Below are 16,365 nucleotides of genomic sequence, written 5' to 3'. Positions count from 1 at the left end.
ATACATTATTTTATTTCTTAAAGCAACTTATTTTTTTTTGTCAACTGTCATTTTTAATTTGGGGTCATTTTTGACCCCCGTTGGTCATCCGTGTAACAAAAAAAGGTTGGTCATTTTAAGGTTAAATGAGCGCTGAAAGGCGTATGTGGCGCCCTCTGGGTAATACATCATTTTTGGTGGAGAATTTAGATTTCTCGTCCCAAAAAATCCCCGCTTACCAAATTCTGTGTTATTGTCCCATGTCTGTTAGGAAATATTCAAGAATAAATAAAAGTTTAACTTTGACACCCTGTATTTCGGTTATTATCAACTTTCGTACTAAGGTAAGTTAGCTTAAATCGACCTATTTTAACCTCAGGAATCATTGGTTAAGCTGATGGCTTGTTCTTTACCAAACACCCAGTATATTCTTCCATAATATTTATTTTTCTTAATATGTATGCGAGTTGGTGTGTTATGAATAGGAAAAGTAGATTACTGGTATTTTGTTGTAGCCAAGTAATCAATTTACATGTTTACGAAGAAGCAATTGCAGTTTACTAAATTAGTTAATTTGGTTTTAGGTGATGATAGAATTCATGTGAATAGAGCAGAAGTTGTAACCAGTGCACTCCATTACTGCTCTCAATTAACATCTCTCCTAGTTGGTTATAATTTTGGAGCGTTTCAACTATGGGACTTAACAACTCTAAAATTAGTTTATACCTCACCCATATGTGAAGAGCATATTCCCATAACCAGATTTGCACTGCAAGAGCCCACAGATGATCCTAGAGCATTTTGCTATGTTTGGGTTGCTTTTGGTAACTCTGAATTATACCAAACTGGATTACCTTATGCAGTAATGTATTCCCTATGTTATGAAACGAAGGAGTACCAGGAGGGATACGGATATGTATACCAGGATTTTCATTATTGCACTATAAGATTTCAAATTCAATTGGGACAATTAGAAGAGAACAGGTAAGATTTTATTTTTTGAAAAATGCTATGTAAATGCTATGTAAATATTGACTGAAAATCAAATGAAAACACAGTCTTATGTTTTACAGTGTATATGAGAATACTATTCTTGTTCTCATGATCATTTTTCAGTGCGTCACAGTTTTTCGATTTCTCTCTAATGCATTAAATTTGATGAGACGGAAAAAGCGGTAGCTCCGTGATTAAACACAAAAATAATGCAGCATTACAATGGTTATATACATAAGATGTCTATTCCTAACCTACGTTTGATTCGTTGATATTTAGAATGCGCGTTTTTTCTAGCCAATCAAATACACGTATTACGAACATTTGACGAAAACTTCGTCCATTTTGGCCAATTTTTAGAAGTGTCAAAGAGTCAAATGACGGTTATTATTCAGGTCAGTATTTTGTGTACCTATCATTTTGAAATTTCGAATTCGACTTCCCTTGTGTTTCACAACGTTTTTGTCCATTATTTTGTGTTTTGGTTTAGAATTTAGTTCGTTAAAAGTTAGTTTTGTATTTCGGTTTAGAATTTAATTCGTTAGAAGTTAGTTTATACTCCAGGTTATTATGCAAGAAAAATATCCATAGTAAGGAGACGTAACTCATGGCTGAAGAACCTTAGGAACTGGTTTGGATGTAATAACAATGAATTATTTAGAGCCGCGGTTTCAGAAATAAAGATCGCTCTGATGATTACCAACTTTTGAAGCGGAGACAGCACCTAGAGAAGAAGATAAAAATACAGTTTATGGAGAGTTTTGTGTCATTTTTGAATGTTTCCATATTTATAAATTTAATTAACAATATTGTTTACTTTTTAATTTTATTCCCCTTTATAAAAAATACCTACATGTTAACATATTGTGTAAAAATAAAATCTACTAAATTACTAATTAGTTTAATTCCACAAGCTTTTCACCTATGGCGAAATACGATTCTGGCATCTGTCAGATTCGTCAATAATTACATGAAATAAGTCTCGACACACCCAATACAGTATATGACGTCATAATTAATGACGCACTGAAAAATGATCATGAGAACAAGAATACCATTTAATTAGAAAAAATAATATCTTAATATTTCAGTTTTGAGTAATTCGTAAAGTAATACATAATCATAAAGTATCGTGTAGGTATTAAAAAAATTCTCATATATTTCAATGCAATTTCTAAATTAATTTTAAGAGCATAGGCGAAAAAATTCGGGCCAATGCTTTTTAAATGCATTACTTTTTTTCGAATCCTGAAAAATATAATATGTACATAAATATTTTTGAAAAATTTGAATGAAAGATTAAATTATTACCGAGAACCGAAAGACCCTTGGAATAAACAAAAAGTTTCTTTTGAGTGAGATATTTAAAAAAATCACACTCAATTTTCTCTTCTTTTTCATCCCTGTAACTTTATTAAAACAAACATTATAGAAGTTTTCAGGGACTTTTGGCCCTCGGTAATAATGTAATCTTTTTTGAAATTGGCATTTCGGAAACGCTTATTTACAAGTATATAGTCTATTTGATTTCTTGAAGACTCAGGGCTACTGCCATCATCAAATGGGGCTTTCCAATTTATAAAATACTGAAATTAAAACCTAACTATAGCCTCAGGTTTTCTTAATATTCTGTTTTTTTTTTATTTATTCGCTTGTGTTGGATAATAAAAAATTTAGGTACATTAACAACTAGCCATGTTCTTCTTCAATACAGAGTGTTTCTAAATAAGTGCGACAAACTTTCAGGGATAATTCTGCATGATAAAATAATGACAGTTTGGTCTATAAACATATGTCCGCAAATGCTTTGTTTCCGAAATACAGGATGTTGAATTTTTTCTTACAAACTGACAATTCATTTATTGTTCTAAAATCGGTTGAGATATGATAATAAAGTTTAGTAGGTTTTATGAGGTAGTTATTGCACATTTTTTGACATTGACAATTAAGGGGATGGGTACGTAGTTTCTGCTCCAATGCTATTCAAATGGGATTCATTTTTTTTTTCGAATCCTGAGAAAACTATTAAGTGTTTTTGAAAAATTTAAACGCAGAATGAAAGATTACGTTATTAGCGGGGCCTGAGTCCCTGAGAACTTCTTTAATGTTTATTTTAATAAGTTAGAGTGGTGAAAAACTAAGAGAAAATTTAGTGTGATTTTTAATTTCAAATATCTCATTCAAAATAAACTTATTATTAAAAATAAAATAAAAATTTTATTTTTAATTCAGTTACAATGCGAAGGCAAAACAATCTTACTTTTCAATTAGAATACGGAGTGCAGTCCAGTCCCTTGAATCGCGATTTTCGGCTCTTTTTGGAGCCTCATCGGAAAGAACGTAGGCTTGTTCTCCATATCCCAATTGATCCATACTGAGAGGTTTTCCCACCCATTGCAACTGAAGTGAAAATATTAGGTGACTAGCGTCATCTGGCAATTAAACTTATTAACTTATTATTTATTCTAAGGGACTTTCGGCCCTCGGTAATAATTTAGTCTTTCATTCTGCGTTTAAATTTTTCAAAAATATTTATTGGTTTTTTCAGGATTCGAAAAAAACGAACACAATGTTTGTGGTAATATTTTCCAAATCTATCTTTGTCATACAGCGCACTCAGTCGAATAGAATATTTTCAGCATATTGTCAGTCAGACAGTGACAATCAGTGACAATTTTAAATATTTGACATGGCATCGGGAATATTTTGAGTTGTTGTTTAAATAATATTGATAGTGTATTTAATAAATAATTGATTGATTTAAGACGTGAACTTAATAAAAAGTTATTTATCTACTCTATCTCATATTATAAGTTTTTAGTTTGTGAAAACTGTCATTATAGATAGCAGTCCGTGAAGGATTTAAAGTGTGCGTGAAGTAACAGTGTATTTTAAATGGGATTTACTTTTTCGCACTCTTTTTGGCACACTTTCATATCAAATATCCTTAACTTTCGCGTTGTCATGGTGATGACATTGTCAGCAATAAACTACGACAAAAGTTTTGACAGTCTTGTGGTTTGAAAGAAGTTAGAATTTTTAAATGTCAAAGTTCTAAAAATTGTAGAATACAAATGAATTCTAGTGACGAAGAGTTACAGTTTTTTTATTTGTTCATCGTAGATAAAATATTGTATGAAACTGTGCGTGAAGTACTTTTTGCGAACTTACGCGATGTATAGCACTCGCCTCGCTGTCGCTCGTGCTCTAAACATCACGTGCGTTCGCAAAAAACATACTTCACGAACTGTTTCATAAATAACTATTATTGTTTATTACTTATGAAAGATCCAAAACAGAGAATACACCAGGATATATTCAGTGATCCAAGTATTTTGTTGTTAAAGATGTTCAAAATTGTAAGCGTTTCATAGTAACAATATATTATTAAAAAATCACTTTATCACTTTTCCTCTTTTCTCGATTGATTATTAGTTTTTGTTGTACAGTAGATAAATTATTACAATCACTGAATACATAGTTAGTGAAAAAATTATCATATTAATTCTTCTTCTTCTTCTTATACTTGTTGTAGATCTGTCGATCTGTTAATTCCGACGTTGAAGTATTTCTTGAGAAGTAGACTGCCAGCTATCTCTGCCAATCTGCAAATCGTTGCCAATTAACAATTAAATAACTTTGTGCGTGTGTGTAAATAATAGAAGTGTTATTTTTATAATTTTCTAAATAGGCTCTAGAGACCATATCGTAACAACAAACTTCAAGTACATCAGCAGTGGTAGGAAGAATGAAACATTGACAGCATAGGATTAAAGGACGTGGTGGTCGGATGAGTGTGAGAGACGGAAGCTGATGCGTGATGACGAGCGACTGAGAATCGGGCAAAAGAAGGACATCGGGGAGAAGTCATGCCCTAACGGGCGATTCCACCCTGATGCCCTAGTATGAGAGGGGTGGGGTTTAGCTGGTCCCGGCCACATCGGAATTACGGAGGGCAGGGAGGTCCGATTGCCAAGGAGGTTCAGCACTGTTGGAAATGTTTACCTCCGACGTCGGTTTGCAGATTCCCCACCTAGTGATGAAAAAAACAAAAAAAAAGTACATCAGCAGTAAATACTGGTGGTAAGTTGAATTTATTTTATTGCTAATTACTTAATTTACGGAACTGTTTTGATAAATTGGAGGTGATTGGAGGTCCAAGGAGGTCAGCACTGTTGGAAATGTTTACCTCCGACGTCTGTTTGCAGATTCCCCACCTAGTGATGAAAAAAACAAAAAAAAAAGTACATCAGCAGTAAATACTGGTGGTAAGTTGAATTTATTTTATTGCTAATTACTTAATTTACGGAACTGTTTTGATAAATTTTGGTAAATTTTTTGGCATCCCAAAAATAGTAAATATATAGATATAAGATAAAAATATCTGCGCCTATTTTTTTTTTATTTATATTTTATATCCTTTTTGACCATATCGTAAAACCGCCACAAAAAATTTAGGCAGCTGCCCGGATTCTGGCACTACCTTCCTAAAGTTATACGAGCCGCCACTGATATATTGAGGGAAAAACCCTATTGGAAGAATATGGAAGAAACTTGAAAAGAGGAAAGACAACAAAAGTAAAGGAGATACAGATAAGAAAACAAAAATCGAGGAATTATTACAAGAATATGAACAAGACTTGCAGTACGATGAAGAACTGCAAGCAGAGTTAAAAGAACACATGGAGAAAATAAATACACTCGTCATCGAAGCAACAGTAAATGAGGAGCTAGACGTTTTAGACAGTGAAGAAGTAGAGAGAATAAATCAGCTAAGGAGGAAGGTCAGGGAAACTGTAAAGAAAATACGGCCTGGGATGCAACGGCCAGACAGCACACCGAGAAGAGATGGTGTGACATTACCGCAGGTAAAAATCCCTGTGTATGAAGGAAGATATGAAACGTGGAGAACTTTCCACGATCTGTTTACTAAAGTAATACATGAAAACGACCAATTGTCGAACGCAGAAAAAATGCAGTACCTAAAAACTCAAGTAAGAGGGGAAGCCAACAGAATGATACAACACTTACACATATCCGAGGCCAACTACGAAGTGGCATGGAACATGTTAAAGGAAAGATATGAAAACCCGAGGATGATATTGTTTAAACTAATAGACAGGATGCTACTAGCGCAGGAAGTAAAGGAATCTTCTGCTAGAGCACTGAAATCACTACATGACACCTTCCATGAGTGTCTGGAAGCCATAGGAGGGTTAGAAACAGACACGAAAGCGTGGAGCCCATTGATAGCGCAAATTAGCATAACAAAATGGGACAATGAGACAAGGAGGCTATACGAAAACCACATCGGAGACAGTAGAGAGATACCGACGTACAAATCAACACAAACATTCTTACAGCGACGATTCCAAACACTGGAACTGCTGGAGTCAGAAAAGAGACAAGAGAAGCAAGGAGGATCGGGTAAGAAAACAAGAATGAGTTGCGTGATATGCAACGGAGATCACGGAGTACCATACTGCAGAGAATTTCAGGAACTCAATGTAAGAGACCGGAACAGGATAATACGAGAAAAAGAATGGTGTGCGAATTGCCTAGCACATAAGAAGGAGAAACAATGTTTTTCACAGATGAGGTGCAGACAATGTGGCGGAGACCACCACAAAATGTTGCATTATGAAAAAGGAAACACAGGCAACAGAAGAACCACAAATGAAACAAAAGGAGAACAAACACAAGAAATAAATGGAAGAGAATCGAACAGTAGAAGAAACGGGTACCAATCGGACAGGTACAGAGGAGGAAATAATTATTCCAACAACGCCAGAGAACAAAATAACGGAAGACCAGAAAACACGCAAGAGAACAATGGGCAAAGAAACAACAACACACAACAAAGAGGACAGAACTCAGTTAACTGTGCAAGCCATAAGGAAGGTGAAGCATTACTAGCCACAGCAGTGGTACGCATAAGGGATGCGAAAGGAGAGTCTCACATAATGAGAGCATTGATCGACCAAGGGTCACAATGTGCATTTATAACAGAACAAGCGGCGACGGCGCTAGGAACAAAAAGGCAGCCAATACAGGCGACCATATCCGGAATAGGCTCGTCAGGGGAAAAGACAGCCAACTGGAGTATGAAACTTTTGATCGGAACTCATTACCAAAGTGACTTCGAGATGGAAATAGAGGCACTGGCATTACCGAAAATAACAAGGGATTTACCGGAACAGGACATAATCCTACAGGACTATAACGAGAAAAATGCACTACTGGCAGACCCAAGATACTACAAGGTAGGGAAGATAGACTTACTTTTAGGGGTCAAAAGAATATAGCCACATATTGATGGAGGGTGTAGACCGAATAAGTAACGGCCTACTTAGCCAAAACACGAGACTGGGATGGATAGTGTCAGGAACGACACAAAGAAAAGAATCCAGTACTCAGGAAACAAGTCATAACACTATGACAATTGTAAAGGCAGGAAATTTCAGCTCCTTATCAGGGGCAACTATATACGTTAAGGATCAAAAAACACTTGTCCGAACAAAAAACGTAGAAAACTCCAAAAACCGAAGAAACAGTAGGTATAGAGGGAGAAGAAAAAGTGTACCAAACGGACACAAGTACCAAAATACACATACAAAACAATACGAGTCACAGGAGCCGCAGATGTACCGTGACAAAATGTACAGAAATTCAAAACAAAACGAACCACACGGGTCGAAGATGTACCGTGATAAAAATCACAGAAATACAGAAGGAAATAGACGTCGTGATACAAGGACGTATCGAGATCAAACTTACATTAAAACAAGCGAAAACAAGAAGAAAAACTACAAGAATACAAATAAATACGAAAGAGAAAACTATACGAGGAGGTATCAATATAGAAAGGATACAAATACGAAGAAACATGAAACATATGAAAGAAGGACTTATCATAACAAAAATGGAAAACAGAGAAACAGAGGAGCACAGCAAGCTCAGCAAGGAAGAAGAAATAAACAATGGACTCAGGTGATTTACAACCATCGTGAGCAAAGCAGAAAAAAGAAACAATGGACTCAGGTGACTTACAACCACCGTGAGCAACAAGAGAATTCGTTGATTGATGCAAAATTTTCGGGAATGTATGCAAACTAGATAGAGATGGACTTAAGGGTTGAAAACTAAGTCGTGTGTGATGATGCTAAAGAGGTAGACTTAGGGTGGTAATTCGAATCCCACTCGGTTTGAGGACCTGCATATTTAACACGAAAATAGATTGTTTACATGATGGAAATAAGCAAACGGAACTTGGAATTAGGATAATTTTTTTTTTTTTTTGGAAATTAATTATAAAGCTGCAAATGAAGGGGTTTTTTGTCCCGCGCCAAGGAACCTACTTACATTAGATTTTATTTACACTTTACTTTACTCTATTCTACAAAACTTACACTTCTTGTACACAACTACAGGGTTGATAAACTAATAATTCGATTATGGTCATAGAAGATATTAAGACGAAAAGGTGACCAATTAAATTAATACTTAAACACACACATACAATGCTATAATAAGAAGAATATTAAATACTCTAATAATAAAATCTAATAACTTTACGTATTTCAAAATATATATCGTTAGAAAACACGACTTTATTTTCATTACACATGTAATATGATGTAATATAAAACGAGTAACAGAAAACATATCACGTTAGCAGGAGTTGCAAATTCCATTCAGGTTTGTTTGGATGAAATAAACTACAATTAAAAATATCTACATATAATTATAGACAGAGAGCTCGTAGTACAATTCTATAACATTAATAATAAAAGAACGAATAGTATGATTCGATAATAATAATAAAATAATACAATAATAATATTATTCTTAACTAACATATTGAAACATATCCCACTCAATACCTTTATTTACCTTACCTAACATAAACTTTTATTTGAATGTTTTGATTTAAATTCTGATTCAGATTTAACCCTGATTTATTACCTAAGGTGTTGCAGTTGGAAAATTATTATTTGTTCAAAGACTAGTGTCTTTACATCACACATTTTATCAACCTATCTTGGTAACCTAATGTATCATGATTATTGTAAACTTTGAACACTGACTACATTCGTTATTACTTATTTCGTCGGGCAGTACTTACTTGGCCGTCCGCAGCATGTCCAATATCAAACATTCATTATTCATATCCGAAATTGGACAGTATATTTTTATCACCCCGTACATCATATTAACCAATTTGTTATTATATAATTACATGTACGGGTCTCTAATTTAGTTCACGAATTGTAAACTGTAAACAATAATTCAAATATAAATTTCAATATTCAAATAAAACAAATATATCTTTGTTCTCAATATTTGTAAATATACTCAGCGCGTGGCTTGACACCAATACTAAGTGCCACCGCTGAGAAAGAATACACATTTAGAATCATTCTCAAGAATCAATTCAAGCCGTCAAAATGTAACTTCAAATAGAGTCTTCATCAGTCTTCAACTAAACGCGTACCAGTAAACAATTAGTGTTCAAAAGTTCTCCCGGGGTAAAATTACCCTAGTGTCGGTTCTATAAATAAATTCCTTTATCGCTATTGGTGTTTCCATCTGAACAACGTTCTTCACTGAGCCCCAGACGGAATATACATTATACATGTACATCTATTTACTCTGGGCTAATTAGCAAAATTCATGGGAAAGTTATTTACCAGCAATTTTATTGCTGGAATCGAATTATAAGATCCTATATATTAATAATATAGGTAGGTCAATTGAGTTAATTGGCAACGTGGCATTAGATAGAAAACAAAGTGTTTTAATTTTCGCCTGCATTTTACCCGATTTTCGCGTGGTGCAGCGAACATTGAATGCTAAGTGAGTGAAAAAGGAAAGGTATAAACTGTGCCCTACCTAATGCAAGAATAATATAAGTAAAAACGGTAAAAAATAGTATAAAATACTAAACGGACAAATAAAAGTGAGGTTAACAGCTAACAGATAAGCTTATAAACACTGGCGAACGCTGGTCAAATTTCAAGCGGTGTTGCCGGATTTAAAAAAAATAGAAACACCTGCCGAAAAACAAAAGCAATTTTGGTGCGTGGATAATTGGGCATACCTCCGCGTGGTTGAAACGGGTGTGCCCAGTTAACGCTACGTACAAAATGGCTGAGAACGAGTATAGTGTGGACGAAAAGACAAGAAAAAGAGGAGATGAATCGGAAGATGAGGCAGACGATAGCAGAAGTAAAAAAGTACATCGGTCGCCTGGGAATGATAGGCAACTAGAAAAAATATTGGAGAGCCTAAATATTATCACAATGGAAATAAGGGAACTAAGAGAAGAACAAAAAGAGTACAGAGCGGAAATGAAGGAACTCAGACAAGAAAATGAAAAGCTGAAACAGGAAAACAGAGAAACCCAACAAAAAGTGGAAGAATTGGAAAATAAAATAGACAGAATGGAAAAGGACAAAAGACGAAATAATATAATACTGCAGGGAGTAGATATGGATACCTACGATCAAAACATAACAAAAGATAACGTCCAAGATTTTTTATGCAATGCACTAAAAGTTGAGACAAAAATAAAAAGCGCAAGAAAAATTGGAAGTAAATCCTGCTTGATTGAGCTCGAAAATGCAACGGACAAAGAAGAAATTATGAAAAATAAAGGCAAATTGAGAGACATAAAGGGAAAAGAAATATATATTAATGACGACATGGACAAAAATGAACGGATGATACAGGGTAAAATCAGAACGAAGGCAAAAGAGGCTATATTGGAAGGAAAAAACGTCAAGGTAGGATTTCAAAAAATAAAAATAAATGAGGAGGTATGGACATGGAATAAACATCAGCAACAACTCTTAAAAATAGAAAACCAAAACAGAAACCAAAAAAACTAAACGACGTAAATGAAACGGTAGCAACAACGGCAATGGACAAGGAGACGATTGGGATTAAAAACAAGAAAATGAAAACTAATTTGGGAACATGGAACGTAAGAGGCACTTATGAAACGGGAAAACTTAAAGAATTAATTAGAGAAACAAAAAGATATGAAATAGATATATTAGCTTTACAAGAAACAAAACAATTAGACACAGAAATAGTAGAAATAGATGATATAGTATTTTTTAAAAGTGGGGGGAATAACAGATTGCTAGGAACAGGCTTTATCATACAGAAAAGATGGAAAACCAGAGTGATGAATTTCAAGCCGATATCAGATAGAATGTGCACAATCAGGTTAAAAGGGAATCAACGAAACATAAGCATAATAAATGTACATGCACCAATAGAAGACGCCACCGAAGAAGACAAAGATGCATACTATGAGCAACTAGAGAGAGAATATGACAGATTACCAGCATTTGATATCAAAATAGTAATGGGAGACTGCAATGCTAAAGTGGGAAAAGAGGATATATATGAAAATATAACAGGAAAATACAGTAAACACGATGTATCAAATGATAATGGTCAACGAATTATAGGTTTTGCCACAGAAAGACAAATGGTAATAAAAAGCACATACCAACGCAGAAAAGATATACATAAAGGAACGTGGATTTCCGCTGACAAAAGGACAATAAATCAAATAGACCACATATTAATAGAGAAGAAGCACGCCCATAATATAATAAATATAAAAAGTATGAGAGGAGCGGAATGTGACTCAGATCACTTTTTGGTAAGAGCAGCCTATAGAATAAATGCTAATATAAAGAAAGACAATCAAAGGGACAAAGAAATCAAAAAACAATTCAACACAGCAATACTAAAAGATAATATGACACAGAAGAAGTACGAACAACAAATAACCAGCAGACTAAACGAAGAACCAGAAACACTAGACCCGGAAGAAAAGTGGGAAAGCATAAAAGAAGCAGTTTTAAACACCAGTAAAGAAATATTAATTAAAGGTAATAGAAAACAAAAAGCAAAAGAATGGTATGATGAGGAATGTCAAAAAATAGCAGAAGAAATTAGAAAAATAAGAATAAAAAACTTAAGAAATAATAGTGACATTAGCACACAAGAATATAGAGAATTGAAGAGAATTATGAAGAGAACATGCAGAAATAAAAAAAGAAAATACAACGAAGAAAAACTCAAAGTGATAGAGGAAAAATTCCAAAAAAAGGAAATAAGATCCTTTTACCAGGAAACAAGAAAAATGGAAAGGGGATATCAGAAACATAACCCATATATGAAAAATGAGGAAGGAATATTAATAAATGAACCCGGGGAAATAATGAGAAATTGGCAAACTTATTTTACACAACTTTTAAACAAAAACGAAGAAGAAAGGGGAACAATCCAGGAAATTGAAGATGACCATATAGTAATAGAAACACCTACGAGGGAAGAAATAGAAAATGAAATAAGAGGGCTAAAAAACAATAAAAGCCCAGGAATAACGGAAATATCGGCGGAAATGATAAAGGCAGGAGGAAAAAGACTACACAAGGAGATACATAGCCTGATAAAAAGTATATGGGAAACAGAAAGAATGCCAGGAGAATGGACCAGGGCAAGGATATGCCCCATACATAAAAAAGGTGATAAAATGAGATGTGAAAATTATAGAGGTATCGAGTTGCTAGAAGTCGTGTACAAAATATTGACAAACATCTTAAGAAAAAAGCTGAATCAATACACGGAAAAGATATTGGGCGAATATCAGGCAGGATTCAGACGTAATAGGTCGACGACAGACCAAATATTTGCGTTAAAAGAAATCCAAACTACGTGCTACGAACATAAAATAGCAGTATACGTCCTGTTCGTCGACTTTAAACAGGCCTATGATACGGTAAAGCGGCAACAGATGTACGCACTAATGAAAGAAATGGGCATACCAAGTAAAATCGTCAGGATGGTAAAGATGACTATGGATAACTCCACAAACGAAATAGCATGGAAGGGACATAAATCAAATAATTTTGAAACAAAGGAAGGATTAAGACAAGGAGACCCACTATCAACGACTCTTTTTAATGTAATACTGGAAGGAATAATCAGGAAAAGTAAAATAAGCACACAGGAAACGATTTTTAAAAATGGCCACCAATGTATTGCATTCGCAGATGATCTAACATTATTATCGACAAGTAAGAAAGAGCTAACAAAATTAATGAGCAATATAATAAAACAAGCCAAACCTTTTGGTCTTCTCATAAATAAGGAAAAGACAAAATACATGATAATGGGAGAAACAGATAAAGAAAATGAAGACAATTTCACATTGGAGATAGAAGGAGAAAATGTATGCGCATTTAAAAGAGTTTCAGAATTTACATACCTGGGTGTAAAAGTAGATGAAAAGGGACATGGGGAAGGGGAAATAAAAGCAAGAATAGCAAAAGCAAACAAAAAGTATGGAGCATTGCGTCCATTAATGAAATCCAAAGATGTGTCAAGAAAAACAAAAATAAGAATCTACAAAACAGTTATCAGACCTACAGCTACATATGCATGTGAAACATGGGTGCTTAAAAAATCAGAAATAGACCTTTTAGAAAGATGGGAGAGGAAAATACAACGAGCAATATATGGAGGCGTGAAAATAGACGGTCAATGGAGAAGAAGAAATAATAAGGAACTTGAAGAACTTTATAATGAACCAAAAATAACGACGGCAATCAAAGCACAGAGAATCCGATACTTAGGACACATAGAAAGAATGGGAAAGGCGAGAATGCCAAAAATGGTTCTATTACGTAAGCCAATACAAAAAAGAAGAATAGGAAGACCAAGAAGGAGATGGAAGGACAGCGTATATGAAGACTTAAAACAAAGTAATATTGTAAACTGGAAAGAAAAAGCTTTGGACAGAAAACAATGGAAGGAAGTGGTGAAGAAATGTATGGAAAGACTATAATGTTAAGTGTAGTATTAAGTGTTTTATACAAACAAATGTAATATTGTATATATTATAGTAGTATAGGATATAGCATTATATATAAATATGTAATAATAATTGTAAGGAAAAATTAAATCTTTCAGCCCTAGGCCTTCACGGCCTGTTGAGCTTAATAAATAATAAATAAATATATAAGAATGTTTGTGTTGATTTGTACGTCGGTATCTCTCTACTGTCTCCGATGTGGTTTTCGTATAGCCTCCTTGTCTCATTGTCCCATTTTGTTATGCTAATTTGCGCTATCAATGGGCTCCACGCTTTCGTGTCTGTTTCTAATCCTCCTATGGCTTCCAGACACTCATGGAAGGTGTCATGTAGTGATTTCAGTGCTCTAGCAGAAGATTCCTTTACTTCCTGCGCTAGTAGCATCCTGTCTATTAGTTTAAACAATATCATCCTCGGGTTTTCATATCTTTCCTTTAACATGTTCCATGCCACTTCGTAGTTGGCCTCGGATATGTGTAAGTGTTGTATCATTCTGTTGGCTTCCCCTCTTACTTGAGTTTTTAGGTACTGCATTTTTTCTGCGTTCGACAATTGGTCGTTTTCATGTATTACTTTAGTAAACAGATCGTGGAAAGTTCTCCACGTTTCATATCTTCCTTCATACACAGGGATTTTTACCTGCGGTAATGTCACACCATCTCTTCTCGGTGTGCTGTCTGGCCGTTGCATCCCAGGCCGTATTTTCTTTACAGTTTCCCTGACCTTCCTCCTTAGCTGATTTATTCTCTCTACTTCTTCACTGTCTAAAACGTCTAGCTCCTCATTTACTGTTGCTTCGATGACGAGTGTATTTATTTTCTCCATGTGTTCTTTTAACTCTGCTTGCAGTTCTTCATCGTACTGCAAGTCTTGTTCATATTCTTGTAATAATTCCTCGATTTTTGTTTTCTTATCTGTATCTCCTTTACTTTTGTTGTCTTTCCTCTTTTCAAGTTTCTTCCATATTCTTCCAATAGGGTTTTTCCCTCAATATATCAGTGGCGGCTCGTATAACTTTAGGAAGGTAGTGCCAGAATCCGGGCAGCTGCCTAAATTTTTTGTGGCGGTTTTACGATATGGTCAAAAAGGATATAAAATATAAATAAAAAAAAAATAGGCGCAGATATTTTTATCTTATATCTATATATTTACTATTTTTGGGATGCCAAAAAATTTACCAAAATTTATCAAAACAGTTCCGTAAATTAAGTAATTAGCAATAAAATAAATTCAACTTACCACCAGTATTTACTGCTGATGTACTTTTTTTTTTGTTTTTTTCATCACTAGGTGGGGAATCTGCAAACAGACGTCGGAGGTAAACATTTCCAACAGTGCTGACCTCCTTGGACCTCCAATCACCTCCAATTTATCAAAACAGTTCCGTAAATTAAGTAATTAGCAATAAAATAAATTCAACTTACCACCAGTATTTACTGCTGATGTACTTTTTTTTTGTTTTTTTCATCACTAGGTGGGGAATCTGCAAACCGACGTCGGAGGTAAACATTTCCAACAGTGCTGAACCTCCTTGGCAATCGGACCTCCCTGCCCTCCGTAATTCCGATGTGGCCGGGACCAGCTAAACCCCACCCCTCTCATACTAGGGCATCAGGGTGGAATCGCCCGTTAGGGCATGACTTCTCCCCGATGTCCTTCTTTTGCCCGATTCTCAGTCGCTCGTCATCACGCATCAGCTTCCGTCTCTCACACTCATCCGACCACCACGTCCTTTAATCCTATGCTGTCAATGTTTCATTCTTCCTACCACTGCTGATGTACTTGAAGTTTGTTGTTACGATATGGTCTCTAGAGCCTATTTAGAAAATTATAAAAATAACACTTCTATTATTTACACACACGCACAAAGTTATTTAATATCACTTTTAAAGTTTACGATATGTGAAGTCCATCCTTCTTTCTTTTTTGGAGGCAAAGTTTGCAATGACTTTATTATTAAAATTGTCAATGCCATTTGCAAAATGTCTTTCTGTAGACAGCATACGTAAAGCACTTAGTCGTTCTTCCTTCATGGTATTTCTGAGGAATGTCTTAATTCGTTTTAGCATTGAAAAACAACGTTCTGCTTCAGATGTTGACATGGGAATGGTTATTAATATACTTAAAAGTTTAACGGTTTCTTCAAATGTACATTTTAAACCTTCATCATTTAATAAAACAGATAACGGAACAGCCCCAGAGGTAGTACTTAATTCGTCTCGCTGATACAATACTTGTAATTCAGTTTTAAGTCGAGTTTTGTTTAAAAATAAAAATTGTGTGCATGTTTCATTAAGAAATGATTCGGGGAACTTATCCTTATAAGCAGAAAACTTCTCTGACATAAATAAATGAGAAGCAACTAAATGTCCGGAGAAGGTAAACCTTGTTTTTATTTGCAACAAAACTGCATCGCATATCTCTAAGGCTTCCCGTTTTCTGCTGGGCCTGTCCTCTTCAATTCGCGCCTTTTTTTTATTGGTTCATCATTATCG

General features: G+C 34.7%; 1 protein-coding gene across 1 annotated transcript in view; it reads left to right on the top strand.

Annotated features, from left to right (window-relative positions):
* LOC126881629 (protein ELYS-like) overlaps positions 1-15,287 on the top strand; it is a 126,210-nt gene extending 110,923 nt beyond the window's left edge. Inside the window, exons 4-5 of the mRNA XM_050646004.1 lie at positions 564-963; positions 15,161-15,287. Coding sequence (XP_050501961.1) covers positions 564-963; positions 15,161-15,272 — 512 coding nt within the window. The 3' untranslated portion in view covers positions 15,273-15,287. The remainder of the gene's footprint in view (positions 1-563; positions 964-15,160) is intronic.
* The last annotated feature ends 1,078 nt before the right edge of the window (positions 15,288-16,365 follow it).

The sequence above is a fragment of the Diabrotica virgifera genome, chromosome 1 (assembly GCF_917563875.1).
Source record: "Diabrotica virgifera virgifera chromosome 1, PGI_DIABVI_V3a".
Lineage (NCBI taxonomy): Eukaryota > Metazoa > Arthropoda > Insecta > Coleoptera > Chrysomelidae > Diabrotica > Diabrotica virgifera.
Note: the sequence above shows the minus strand (reverse complement) of the source record. Positions and strands in the feature narration are given on the sequence as shown.